The sequence below is a fragment of the Oryctolagus cuniculus genome, chromosome X (genome assembly GCF_964237555.1).
Source record: "Oryctolagus cuniculus chromosome X, mOryCun1.1, whole genome shotgun sequence".
Lineage (NCBI taxonomy): Eukaryota > Metazoa > Chordata > Mammalia > Lagomorpha > Leporidae > Oryctolagus > Oryctolagus cuniculus.
Window position 1 is genome coordinate 114,516,162 of NC_091453.1, and position 13,496 is coordinate 114,529,657.

The 13,496-nt window shown below is 40.1% G+C and overlaps 1 protein-coding gene across 5 annotated transcripts in view; it reads right to left on the reverse strand.

Moving 5' to 3' along the window:
- Window positions 1-626: 626 nt before the first annotated feature.
- Window positions 627-13,496, reverse strand: part of ARHGEF6 (Rac/Cdc42 guanine nucleotide exchange factor 6) — a 135,175-nt gene continuing 122,305 nt past the window's right edge. For all 5 annotated transcript variants that reach the window (XM_017349864.3, XM_070066946.1, XM_017349861.3 and 2 more), the window contains 4 exons: window positions 8,772-8,861; window positions 6,485-6,584; window positions 4,070-4,124; window positions 627-3,009 (listed from right to left, as the gene is read on the reverse strand). In XM_017349864.3, coding sequence (XP_017205353.1) covers window positions 2,869-3,009; window positions 4,070-4,124; window positions 6,485-6,584; window positions 8,772-8,861 — 386 coding nt within the window. In that variant the 3' untranslated portion in view covers window positions 627-2,868. The remainder of the gene's footprint in view (window positions 3,010-4,069; window positions 4,125-6,484; window positions 6,585-8,771; window positions 8,862-13,496) is intronic.

A 13,496-nucleotide genomic window follows, 5' to 3' on the forward strand; every position in this document is an offset into this window, starting at 1 on the left:
TGAATTAATGCTATAACTAGTACTGAAACAGTATTTTACACTTTATGTTTTGTGTGGGTGCAAGCTGATGCAACCTTTACTTAATATATACTAAATTGATCTTCTGTTTATAAAGAGAGTTGAAAATGAATCTTGATGTGAATGGAATGGGAGAGGGAGCGGGAGATAGGAGGGTTGCAGGTGGGTGGGAAGTTATGGGGAGTAAAAAGGCATTGTAATCCATAAACTGTACTTTGGAAATTTATATTTACTAAATAAAAGTTTAAAAAAGTTAAATTCCTAGAGATAGAGTAGAATGGTGGTTACCAGGGGTTGTGTAGGGTGGGAGTAGGTGAGGAAAGGAAAGACTTTGGTCAAATGCGTACAAAGTTTCAGTTTGACTGGAGGAATAAGTATTGATGGTCTACTGCATAGAATAATGACTATAGTTAATAAGACTATATTATACATATCAAAAAAGCTGAGAAGATCTTAAAGTTCTCATCACAAATGGATATGATAATTAGCCTGATTTGATCATTTTACAATGCATACATGCATTGAATTATCACATTGTATCCAACAAATATATAAATTAACATTAGTCAATTAAAAATAAAAATGTTTAGAAAAAAACAAAGGACATATTTTAAAAAGCACTGTTTATTTTTATTTATTGAAAATGTCCATTTTAAAAGTATTTAAAATAATAACAAGTTAGAAAATGTTGAGCTTGTGTAAGAAGGGACATGACAGAAAGGAACTGAAAGGCCTCTAAGGGCAGCAATTTAATTACAGAGTAACAGAAACCCATTTATAGAGTATTGTAAACAACACAACTATGGAGACACTGCTCTCAGGTTAACATGGCTTCATTTCCTTTATATTATTATTTAGTGTGTAAGCACGGACACCACTGTGCACAAGCTTCATTACCCAGAGTACCAAAACCCTCTCATCAGAAGGGTCAAGTCCCAAAAACATGCATATGTACACATCACTCTAAAATAAAGACCTTTCAATATTTTAAGCAATCAACTAAAGTATCTTGTAATTACAAAAATGTTTCCTACAGATATAGTTTGCACAATTATTGCAAGGCGTTGACTAACCACAGACAGGGAAAAGGCAAACACTTGTGTTGTTTTTGTTGTTTTTAATTTTTAGGTGAAGGATGTCAGACCCAAACTTCTGTGCTTAAAACCAGAACAATAGTCATTCCTAGAAATCTTCTGCCTAAGGCTTCCAAAGCTGGCTATGTGTGGTGGGCTGATGCTGGAGTGCAGGAATAGTCAACTTCCTGTGGGTGGTGTAATGTCTGCTATGCAGCAGGCAGACCACAGCCCTGTACCATGTAGCTTTGAGATCTTGAGACTTCAGTACCAGAAAAAAAGGCTCCTCTGCAAGCTGAGGGTTTCAAGCTTCAAGTTTAGTTTCTAAACATTTGCAAAACCCACATTACAGACACCCATCAGTATATCTGGGAGAAAACTTTCATCAGCCGATTGGCCTTCGCCTCTGTTTCCAGTGTCACTCAGCCCAATGTGCCCTGCCTTTAGGGGAGGAGGGGCAGGTATACTACTCTGTCCTAGAGCTTTGGGCAGACTTTCAATTTTGCTGAATTTGGATATGCACTGTTTTGTTCATTCATTCAATGAGCAACTTGAATAAACCAATTTCAAATAATCAGTTTTGTTAGTAGCCACCACACGGCTGCTACAGGGGCCCTTTCATTCTGGATATACAAACTGAACCAAAAGTACATTTCTGTAAATAATGCAAATAATGCTGAAAGTCCTATTTAAACAGGTGGGTGAATATTACAATATGAGATAGCAATAGAGTGAATGAAAGCTGTAGGAAGAGCACAATATCTTCTCAATGCAGATTGCTTTGAAGGGTGAAAGGTCATAGTTTGAATATGCAATGTAGATAAGGTAACTGCTCACAGTCTAACTACATTTTCAAAAAAGGAAACAAAGCACATACATACAAGTTTACATACCACTTGGTACAGTTGGCCAAAAGCACTGGGGAAATAGGAAGCTTACACACTGGGCAGAAGGCTAGGGGGCAACTTATCATGCGCTGGGAGGAGATGGGCAACTCTGCTGCTGAAGGGGAGGATTGTCCAATGCAATTTGCTGATGGACTGGGTGTCAGCATGAATAACCAGAGTGTCTGCCTCATTCAGTTAAACTGTGCACCAGTGCACTAGGAATTAAGGTACTGCTGTTTTCTTGGTCTTACAGACAACAAAGAGTAGTAATTTTTAAAATGGTGTGATTGATTGGGGGGTGCTGCATGAAAGTCTAGGGAAGGGCAGTTGGCTCACTGGGCAATTGTTAGTCTTTTACCCTACTCTAGTCATGGCTCAGGAAGCTCTGCCTTTAGCATGTTAGATAGTGAGAGGCTGGCAAGTACAGGAAAGCACTGGGTTGGGGGAAGGTTGGGTTCACATTGAATAAGCCATGGCCAGCTGCTTCACTGCAGCAGCCAGCCCAATAAGCATGGCTCAAGGGCATTGCTGTTGTAGAGGCACTGTGAACTGAAGGCCATCTGAGGACCACTTAAGTCATTTGCCTGCATTGGCTTTCCTTTCTTCATTAAATGGAAAAGATTAGGGCCACTCCTACCTTCACCTTCTGTTTTTTTTCCCTGTTGGAATAGTAACCAACCAGTAACCAAACAACATCAAAGAAAGAGACAGAGACAGAGAGAAAAAGGGGGGAGGGAGGGAGGGAGAGAGAGAGAGAGAGAGAGAGATACTAGAAATACTGAAATTCAAACTAAAAGCCAAAGAAGTGAGCAAGCAAACTGAGTCAAATTCTTTGACCAGACATTTCAAGATGCCCTGAAAGCACACTCCTCCCAGTTGCTCAGTGATGCTTATGGAAGAATTGAGGTCTTGCTACCGGACTCAGCTCGCATGCATTCATCAGTTTGCTTCAACAGCCTCCGAACCAGCTTTTCTAGGTCCCTTCTTGACTTCAATTCTTCTTCCAGACATTGCTTCATTCTTTTATTCTCCTACAATGGCAAAAGACTTATTGATTACCAGAGTGGGTCCTTCCCAAAGCTTCTGCTCATCTTCTTGGCAGCATTTGCCTCTGACTATACTTTCCTTCCTCAAACTCTGCTCCCTCAGCTTCTAAGAAGCTCTTGATTCTCCTACCTATCTGATTGGACTTTCACCCTCTTATCTGAAATACAAGTATTCTCTAAAGCTATTTTTACTTTTTGTCTCTTCCCTTTCAAACTGTCTATTAAGGGACCTCCCAAATATCTCTGTTGCTAACTTCATCTCCTAGGCACCGGGTACACAATCCCAAATGCGAGCCTAATATTTCCACCTGGATAAGTTACAAGAATGTCAACTCATTAAGTCCTAAAATGAATACAATATTTCCCTTGCCACCCCAAAATTCTCCCTCTCCTGTGGCTCCTGATCTCTGTGAGGGGCATCATAACACCAATCTTAATACCAAAAGAATAAGTTGTACTTTAATCCCTGGTTGTCTCTTAATATCAACATTATGTCTTCATATTCCCTAGGTTTGAATTCCACAGGGTACCTTCCTATCTTTGTATTCATTTTCCTCCTCCACTACCTCACTGGCTTGCCTCAGTTCCCTGAGTTTTGTAGGAACCTCCTAAGTGGTCTTCCCCGGTCTCTCCCCGTCCCAGCCCTCCTCACCCTGTGACCAGCTACAGTCAGTCCTCACACAGAAAGCAGAGTGTGTATCACAGATCACTGGACCACATCGGCAGAGGAGCCCACAAACCATGCTTTAGGATTCTCTTTATAGTTACGTACTCACAAGTGATTTGGCTTTTCTTAAGAAAATGATGTCAGAGAACAAACGTTGTAACTACTTGTGAAACCCTATTGCAAGCTGTTACACAGGAATATAAGCAAGCTGCAGAAACTGAAACCCAAGGTCCCATGGTAAAGTCAACAAGTACACCCTAATGACACCAGGAAAGCAAAAATCCCCTTCACCACCTTGCCCCCAGGATCTTTCCTGACAACATCTATCTGTGTAGGGCAAGGAAGAGGCAGTGAGAAAATGACACTTATATTTATTACCTGCTTCAGTTCTTTGACTTCATCCTTCAAGGCATAAACAGTATCGACAAGGCTCCTAGAATGTAAAGATGAAATTCAGGGATGAATGGCTGGTGCTGAAGTATTGTTGAATAACACTTAGCAACAAAAGCAGCTCTATATGAATACAAATCCTGAAAAACAGAGCACTTTCTTGCTGAGCAGGAATGGTACTGCTTTCAGGGGCTCTCACTTCCCGTATTTTGGTGGCAGAACCACCAGCACCACACATGTCCATTCCAAGCCCATGTCATTTTCTCTTTATACTTCCCTGCTCCTTTGCTACTCACTTCGCAGCTTGTGTGAGTGAAAAATTATACAAGAGCACAGTACAAGATTTGGCTTTTTCCGTATCTATTAAGGTATAATTTGACCAGTAAGAAAATGTATAGGGGTGGGTATTTGTCCTGGAAGTTTTAGACATGGTTAAGATGTCTGTATCTCACATTGTAGCATCTGGGTTTGAGTCCTGGCTCTGGCTCCTGACTCCAGCTTCCTGCTAATAAGCACCCTGAGAGGTAGCACATAATGGTTCTAGTTGTTGGGTCCCTGCTACCCATGTAGGAGACCTGGATTGGGTTCCTGGCTCCCAGCTTAAGTCCTGCCCCAGCTCTAGCCATTGTAGTCATTTAGGGAGTGAACCAGTAGACAGAAGACACATTTCCTCTCCATCTCCCTCTTGTCTAATAAATACATAATTTTAAAGCTATGTATTTTAAGATGTACAACATGATCATTATACACACACACACACACACACTATGAAATGGTTACCACTATTAAAGTAATTAATATATTCATTACCTCAAAGAGTCCCCATTTTTTGTATGTAGTGGGAACACTAAAGATTGCATTCTTAGCAAATTTCAAGCATATAGTACAGTATTATTAACTATAGCCATCATGCTCTACATTAGGTATCCTGAAATTATTCATGCTGCATAACTGAAACTGTACATCCTCTGATCAGCGTCTCCCTGTATGTCCCAACCTGCCTGATCCTGGCAACCACAATTCTACTCTCTGCTTCTATGAGTTCAAGTTTTTTAAAAATTCTCATCATAAGGTTTTAATTTATCTATCTTTGATACAGGAATGAACATCACCAAACACATGATAAGAAACATTGTCAGGCTATTCTATATTATCTGTGCCATGGCACTGCCTTTCTCATTTATCTGACCCCACATAACACGAATTCAGTGGCATTACTTCTGGGAAATTCCATATACTACAAAAAGAAAACAGATGAAGCATCCTGGCTGGGTTGTAGAACAATCTCTCTCTTTTTTTCTGGCTGGCTCTCTCCCTGGGCAAGGATTTCAGAGATTTAGGTTCCAGCTCCAATCCTGCCACTTACTAGTCCTCTAGCCTTGGAAAATCAGTTCCCATCTCATCCTCCCTTGGTCTTAGTAAATTAGAGATAATAAGACATTTCTGGGAAATCACAAAAGGTTATGAAGACTCATATAGCTGCAATAATCACCATCATCAGTAAAACCATTATCATTTGTTGAATGCTAGCCTTTGTAAAAGTTAGCATTTCATTTGACCACCAGCAATCCTGAAAATATTACTATCATCCCACATCTTACAGATGAAGAAACTGAGGCATAGAGGTGAAGGAGCATGCCCCAGGCCACACAGCTATTGAGTTGAAGCATTGAGAGTTGAGCCAGAACTTTTCGTGTCTTGAGCCCAAGTTCTTTACCATTTTGTTGTGTCATTTCTTACACCAGATGTAAAGATATATTGACATACCAAGCCCTTTGAAATGTGCTGTCCTATGCAAATTTGGGTCTGACTGCAGAAATGACTCAAGTTGAAGCAAATGAATTATTTAGCCACTTTGCATCTATTTTACGAGTCATGGGGTATTTAAGCTGGTTTCCCCCTTTTAGCCCACACTCACTATTGTGCAAAGGGAGGCCAGAGACATCATTTTCCTGTCCCTCAGTTTCTTCATTTGTACAAATGGTGAGAGGAATGCTTATCTTGCTGGATTGCTGTAAGATTGTCAATGAGGTCAAGTATGTAAAAGTCCAGCACCTCACTCAAAAAAAAAAAAATGAGAAGCGGTTCTGGACAGGGAAATGAGTGTGCTATACCCTTCCCAGGAACCTCCTAAACCCACCAGAGCACAAATATGCTTGCATGTCCTGAAGCAGCTGACTGCATGGGGGAATGGCTGCAGGGACAGCCACCATGTGGAGCTGTTCCCCAGGGCTCTGGGCTCTCTGCCCCTCCTCCCTCTTTCCTTTGTAAGGGAGGCATCCCTCCCAAGGCTCACCACTCCACCACATGTTCAGCAAAGAGGGTCACATTGCCACACCACTCTACTGGATCGTTTGTGCAGCCTACAGACACAGTGAGAAAGGTTTAGCCTGCTCTACTCACTTTTCTTCTATGATGGTCTGGCCATTGCTCCTGGTTTCTTCAATGATGAGTTTCTCTTCCTCAGGCAGTAGGACTTGAGGAACAGAATCTTTGCGAGCACCTACAAACCAGGGTTGCAGGATGAAGGAGGGGGGAGAGTTACTACTGAATGGGATTTCTAGCTCTGCATTCATTTCGAACATAATTATGGAAGGGCCTTTGTTCACAGGACATTGCTACTTGGCACCCAGAGGGCAGTCACCCTACACTTGGCTAACTAAATCTTCCTGACATGAGCAATTCTAAATAGCCAAATATATTGATTCAATCTTCATGGTGGCAGGGGGTGGGGCAGGCATTTTAAACTCACAGAAATTACGTGAAAGGGCCAGCATAATGCCCATCCTCAACACGACCACTACACCTTCCTGTCTTGTCTCCCCAAAGCAGAGAGCTAACCAGTGACTGCTGTGTCCTTGTACATCTCCAGGGTATGACACAAGCTCTGGTGTTAAGCGACTATAGTAAAAGTCAGGTGGAGAGCAGCCCTGTGCTGGGACATGCACGTTTGAAGAGCTTTGGGAGCCTCATTAATGCTCACTCATTCTCTTCAGAGTCCTACAAGGGAAGACAAAGTTATTTAAACTCTTTTGATCAAAAGTAGGATGGGATTGGGAGATTATCACATCAGCAGCCAAATTGCAGGTGTCCTGACTGCTCTCTGCTCAAACTGTATCCAAGCTCTGGGACAGAAGAGATGACAGGACAGACACAGGGACCTATGAAACAGCTTTCCTGCACCTACAGCCTCCTCCTCACTCTGGATTCTCCCTCTCAGAGCTCAAGTGTTTTTCTTTGTTTCTCCCTCAAACACCGATCTCCTGTCTTTCAGTCCAAGTTCTCTCAGAGCTGTGCATACTCACTACCTTTACTTGATCACCTCCTCTTACCTGAGGTGAGATGTGTCTCTACATCCCCTAGGGTACACACTGTGGGGGGTTCATAGAGGAACAGCAGACTGACTGAAGGGCCAACTAAAGACAGTAAGTGTCAAGTTCTAGGGAAACAAGTCAGTTCTAGGGAAACAAGATTTCTGGCTCTAGAGAGGAGACAGATGTTGGCAGATCACCGTGATTCTAAAAGGTCTGCTGTGTGCTAAGCCCCGTGTTAGACACTTTCCATGTGTAAAAAAGGAGGCTAGGGAGGAGGAACAAAAAGGTGACTCTTCAGGCTAGAGCTCCTGCCTGTGTCTCTGAGTAGACGCATCGGGTCCGTCCATGTGAAAAGGTTCACTTTCCTATTTCACATGATAAAAAACTTCTCCCAGTTTCTTCTCCTGGCTCCTCAAAACTTGTTATTGGAGACTTGGGCAAGCCCAGAGCCACAACCAGATTTTATCCATGAAGTAGAAAAGTGTGCCAGCCCCCGCTTCATGGTCAAATGCATTGCCTTTCACATGGAACACTTTCTTCGTGACAGCCTTAGAGATGTGCTGCTTCGAAGGAATACATTCAAAGGCAGCCCAACTAAAAATTCCCCTCCCAAATGCCAGTGGTTAGGGGTTGTCCAAAATGGAACATTTATTTTCTACATGGACGTGAAAAATGCACAAAAAGGATCCTAAATGACAATAATAATGGAAGACAAAAGACATAATCTCTGCGACCTGGCTTTTCAAAAGCACATGGATGAATCAGAATACATTATCTTGCTTTCAGTTGGTAACCTAAAAAAAACACTTTGAGAAATACTCTTGCCTAAAAGCTCCCTGAAAAATTGCATCCATTTTTGCACAGTTCCTGCTAAGCAGCTACTTTCCAGCTTTTCAGTGCGACATTGAAACTTAAGTTTGGTGAAACATTGTTCACTTAAATATGCAGCTGATCAAAGATAGTATTTTGACTTCCTTTCCAAATCTGCCTATAAGAAGAGATTAGCATCAGTTCACAGACACAGGAACTCTCTGGGCTCTTTAATTCCTAACTAGTCTTGGTGAAGGTATCTGTGCACTTCAAAGAAGACTGATTTTTTAAAAAAAAAATTCATTTCTATCACCTCCAGCTTTTTTAGTCTTGCATCTCTCTCTCTCTCTCTCTTTCTCTCTCTCTGGGTAAAAAGCAACAGTGAGTAAACAAACCGCTTAGAAGCTAAAACCACCTTATCTGAAAGATGCAGTCCTGCACTGTTCCTCTGCACCAAGTCACCTGACTTCACACCCTGCAACCCATTTTCTTTGCTTTTCTAAGAGGCAGTGAGCAATACAGAAGAAACTTCACACATTAAGTAAAGCAGTTTTGGGGGAACCTACTTGAGCCGTGGCCTGGTTGAAAATTGGCACTGGTGCAGTAGGCTTCAATCACTTTTAGAATCTGAGCATCCTCTTCCAGAGCGGCTGTACCTGTCAGAGTTAATCAATAATGACTTTTCAGAGATACATGTGCCACTGGATCCTCGAAATGATGCAGTGGACACAACGAGGGACTGCCCTCTCTGACCAGTTAATGTTTCCAGAAGGAGGGGAGATGAGCTGTCCCATCCACATGATGGAGAAGTGACAGAAACCCTGTGAAACCCTGGGATCAGCCTCAGTTTGTTCAGCACCCAGGCGGGCTGGCTCCAGAAGTCCAGTGTTCTAAATCGGGGGATCATATCAGTCATCTCTTGGAGGCCCAAAACACAGCACTGAGCTGGTAGCTGGCTTCAGTTCTCATCCAACACACCACAGCCTTGCTTTCCTTTAAATCTCAGGGTCATCTTCTCCAAGGAGCTTTCCCTCATTAACCCCACTCATTTTCCAGCCAGCCAGTGTAGTCTCTGATTTGCTCTCCATCATCCTTACTCCTCCCAAACTTGTTCTTGAACTGGCTGGATGATAGCACCCTGGGAAAACGTTGCTGTGCTCACCCAGTGTGGAATACAGGATAGGGCATGCAGAAACTGGAGTAGTGAAAGAGTTAATCAAATTCTGTTTCTGCCATCTCTTTGTGAAACATCACTTACTCCTTCACCTGTGTCCCAAAGTTCTTTGACCATGGACTTATAGCCAAATACAAGGGGACCCCAAAAGTTCGTGGGGAAAAAAATGGAATGAAAAGTTAAGTTTATTTTGGTACCAAATTTTTTTGAAAGCATGTGTATGTTCTCGTAGTGTGCATTTTCCAGGAACTTTTGGGAGTACCTGCATATGTACAGATCAAACTGCCTTAGTGAGTTTGCAGTCTGTCTCGAAATTGAGTCATGTTGCCAAATGTTAGTAGGCCAGTTCTTGGACTCCAAAAAGGACTCAGCCTTCAGGTCTTGCTAGTCAATATCTGTACAGGGAAATATCTCAGGCATCAAAAATTAAGAGCAAATAAATGATATCCACAGCATCCCTGCCCATGTATTGGCCTAAACCAGCTGGGAAAAATCTTGAATATGAAAATGAGACAGATGATGTCTAAGATGATATGACATGCAGTAGGAGGCAGCTTACAGAAAATCTTAGAGGTCACAAAACCTTGGCTTGTATATTTTTAATGTAATAGATGATGCCAAGAACAAATTGATCTAATCATATACTTTGAAAACATTCTCATGTTATGAGAACTTTCTCTAGGACAGGCCATATGCTAGGACATAAAGCAAATCTCAGCAAATTCAAAAAATGGAAATCATACCACACATCTTCTCTGACCACAATGCAATGAAGCTGGAAATCAGCAATTCAAGAATCTCTAGATCACATGCAAACACATGGAAAATGAACAACATGGTCCTGAATGAACAGTGGGTCATAGAAGAAATCAAAAGAGAAATGAAAAAATTTCCAGAAACAAATGAAGACAATGCATCATAGCAAAACTTATGGGATACAACAAAAGCAGTGTTAAGAGGAAGGTCTATAGCAATCGGTGCCTACATGAAGAAATTGGAAAGCTACCAAATAAATGAGCTATCAATGTATCTCTAGGACCTAGAAAAACAGTAACAAACCAAACCCAAAATTAATAGGAGGAAAGAAATAATTAAAATTAGAGAAATAATAAAAATTGAAACCAAAAAACAATACAAAAAATCAGTGAAATGAAGAGCTGATTTTTGAAAAAATAAACAAAATTGATATACATTTGGTGCAACTAACCAAAAAAAGAGGGAGAGGGACCAAATCAATAAAATCAGAGATCAAAAAGGAAATGTAACAACAGACACCGAAGAAATAAAAAGAATCATCAGGAATTACTACAAAGAGCTGTATGCCAACAAGTTGGGAAACCCAGAAGAAATGGATAGATTCCCGGAAACAGATAACCTACCTAAATTGAGTCATGAAGACACAGAAAACCTAAACAGACCTATAACCAAGATGTAAATTTAATCAGTAATAATGATCCTCCCAACAAAGAAAAGCCCAGGACCAGATGGCTTCACTGCTGAATTCCACAAGACATTTAAAGAAGAACTAATTCCTATTCTTCTCAAGCTATTCAAAACAATTGAAAGGGAGGGAATCTTCCCAAACTCCTTCTATGAAGCCTGCATCACCTTAATTCTTAAGCTAGAAAAAGACACAACAGAGAGAATTATAGACAAAACTCTCTGATGAACATAGATGCAAAAATACTCAAAAAAATATTAGCTAATCAAATCAATAACACATCAGAAATATCATTCACCCAAACCAAGTATTATTTATTCCTGGTATACAGGGATGGTTCAACAGTCACAAATCAATAAATGTGATATATCTCATTAACAAATTGAAGAACAGAAACAATATGATTATCTCAATATTTGATCAAATACAACATCCTTTCATGAACAAAACATTAAATTGGGTATAAAAGGAACATTCCTCAACACAATCAAGGCAGTCTATGACAAACTCACATCTAGCATCTTATTGAATGGGGAAAAGCTAGAAACATTCCCATGAAGATCCAAAACCAAACAAGGATGTTCACCCTCACCACTGTTATTTAATATAGTCCTGGAACATTTAGCCAGAGCCATTAAGCAAGAAAAAGAAATCAACAGGATATAAATTGGAAAGAAGGTAATCCCTATTTGCAGATGACATGATTCTATGTATAGAGGATCCAAAAGACTTCACTGAGAGACTATTGGAACTCATAAAAGAGTTTGGTAAAGTGGTAGGATATAAAATCAGCATGAAAAAATCAATACCCTTTGTATACACAGACAATGCCATGGCTGAGAAACATCTTCTAACATCAATCTCATTCACAATAGCCACAAAAAAAATAAATACCTTGGAATAAATTTAACCAAGGATGTCAAAGATCTCTATGACAAAAAATTATAAAGCACTGAAGAAATAAATAAAAGAAGAAATTAAAAATGGAAAAATCCTCCATGTTCATGGATTGGAAGAATCAACATCATCAAAATATCCTTACTATCAAAAGCAATTTACAGATTCAATGCATTCCTAATCAAAATACCAATGGTATTCTTTGCAGAGATAGGAAAAAATGATGCTAAAATTCATATGGAAACACAAGAGACCCTGAATAAATAAAGCAATCTTATACAACAAAACAAAGTAAGAGGGATCACAATACCTGACATACTAAAGGGCAGTTATAATCAAAACAGTCTGGTACCGACACAAAAACAGACTTGTAGGACAATCAACAGAATAGAAATGCCAGAAATCAATCTATGCATCTACAACCAACTTATCTTTGACAAAGTAGTTAAAATCTATCCCTGGAGCAAGGACATTCTCTTTAACAAACAGTACTGGATCTCCATGTGCAGAAGTATAAAACCAGATCACTACTTTACACCTTATACAAAAATCCACTCAAAGTGGATCAAAGATCTAAATCTGTGACCCAATACCATCAAATTATTAGAGAACACTGGAGAAACTCTGCAAGACATTGGCATAAGCAAAGACTTATTGGAAAAGACCCCAGAAGCATAGGCAACCAAAGCCAAAATTGACAAATGGAATTAGATCAAGCTGAGAAGCTTCTATATTGCAAAAGAAATAATCAGAAAAGTGAAGAGGCAACCAACGAAATGGGAGAAAATATTTGCAAACTACGCAACTGATAAATGGTTAAAATCCGGAATCTATAAAGAGCTCAAGAAATTCAACAACAAGACGATCCAGTTAAGAAATGGCAAAGGACACTTGAGAAAATGATGAGGAACACTAGCTGTTAGGGAAATGCACATCAAAACCACAATGAGGTCTCTCCTCACTCCAGTTAGAATGGCTCTCATACAAAAATCAACAACAAATGCTGCTGAAGATGTGGGGAAACCAGTACCCTAATCCACTGTTACTGGGAATGCAAACTGGGGTACAACCACTGTGGAAAGACAGTATGGAGAAACCTCAGAAATCTGAATATAGCCCTACCATGTGATCCAGCTATCCCACACCTGGGAATTTGCTCAAACCAAAAGAAATCAGCACATGAAAGAAATATCTGTATCCACATGTTCATTGCAGCACAATTCACAATAGCTAAGATATGGAATCAACCCAGATGTCCATCAACTGTTGACTACATAAAGAAATTATGGTATATATACACTATGGAGTACTACTCAGCTGTAAAAAAAAATGAAATCCTGTATTTTGCAATAAGATGGACACAACTGGAAACAATTCTACTTAGTGAAATAAGCCAGTCCCCAAAAGACAAATATCATATGTTTTCCCTGATCCAAGGTAACTAATAGAGTATATGAAATATAATGTATTGGAGTGAAATAGACATTTTGAGATTAGATGATTGTTTATAACCCTTTTCTCTTCTTTTGAGGAACAGTGTTTTGTTGTTATTATTGTTTTCTTTTCTCTTCATACTATTTGTTAAACTCTTTTGCTTAGAGTAGGATTAACTCTATGATCATTAAGTATACTGAAAATTGAACTTTGTAAAAATTAAGAGTGGGAATGCAGGGTGGGGAAGGGCTGGAGTATGGGCAGGAGGAAGGTGGGCGGGGATGTCATTATATTCCTAAACATATATATATATGAAACATATTAAACCCGTATAACAAAAATAAA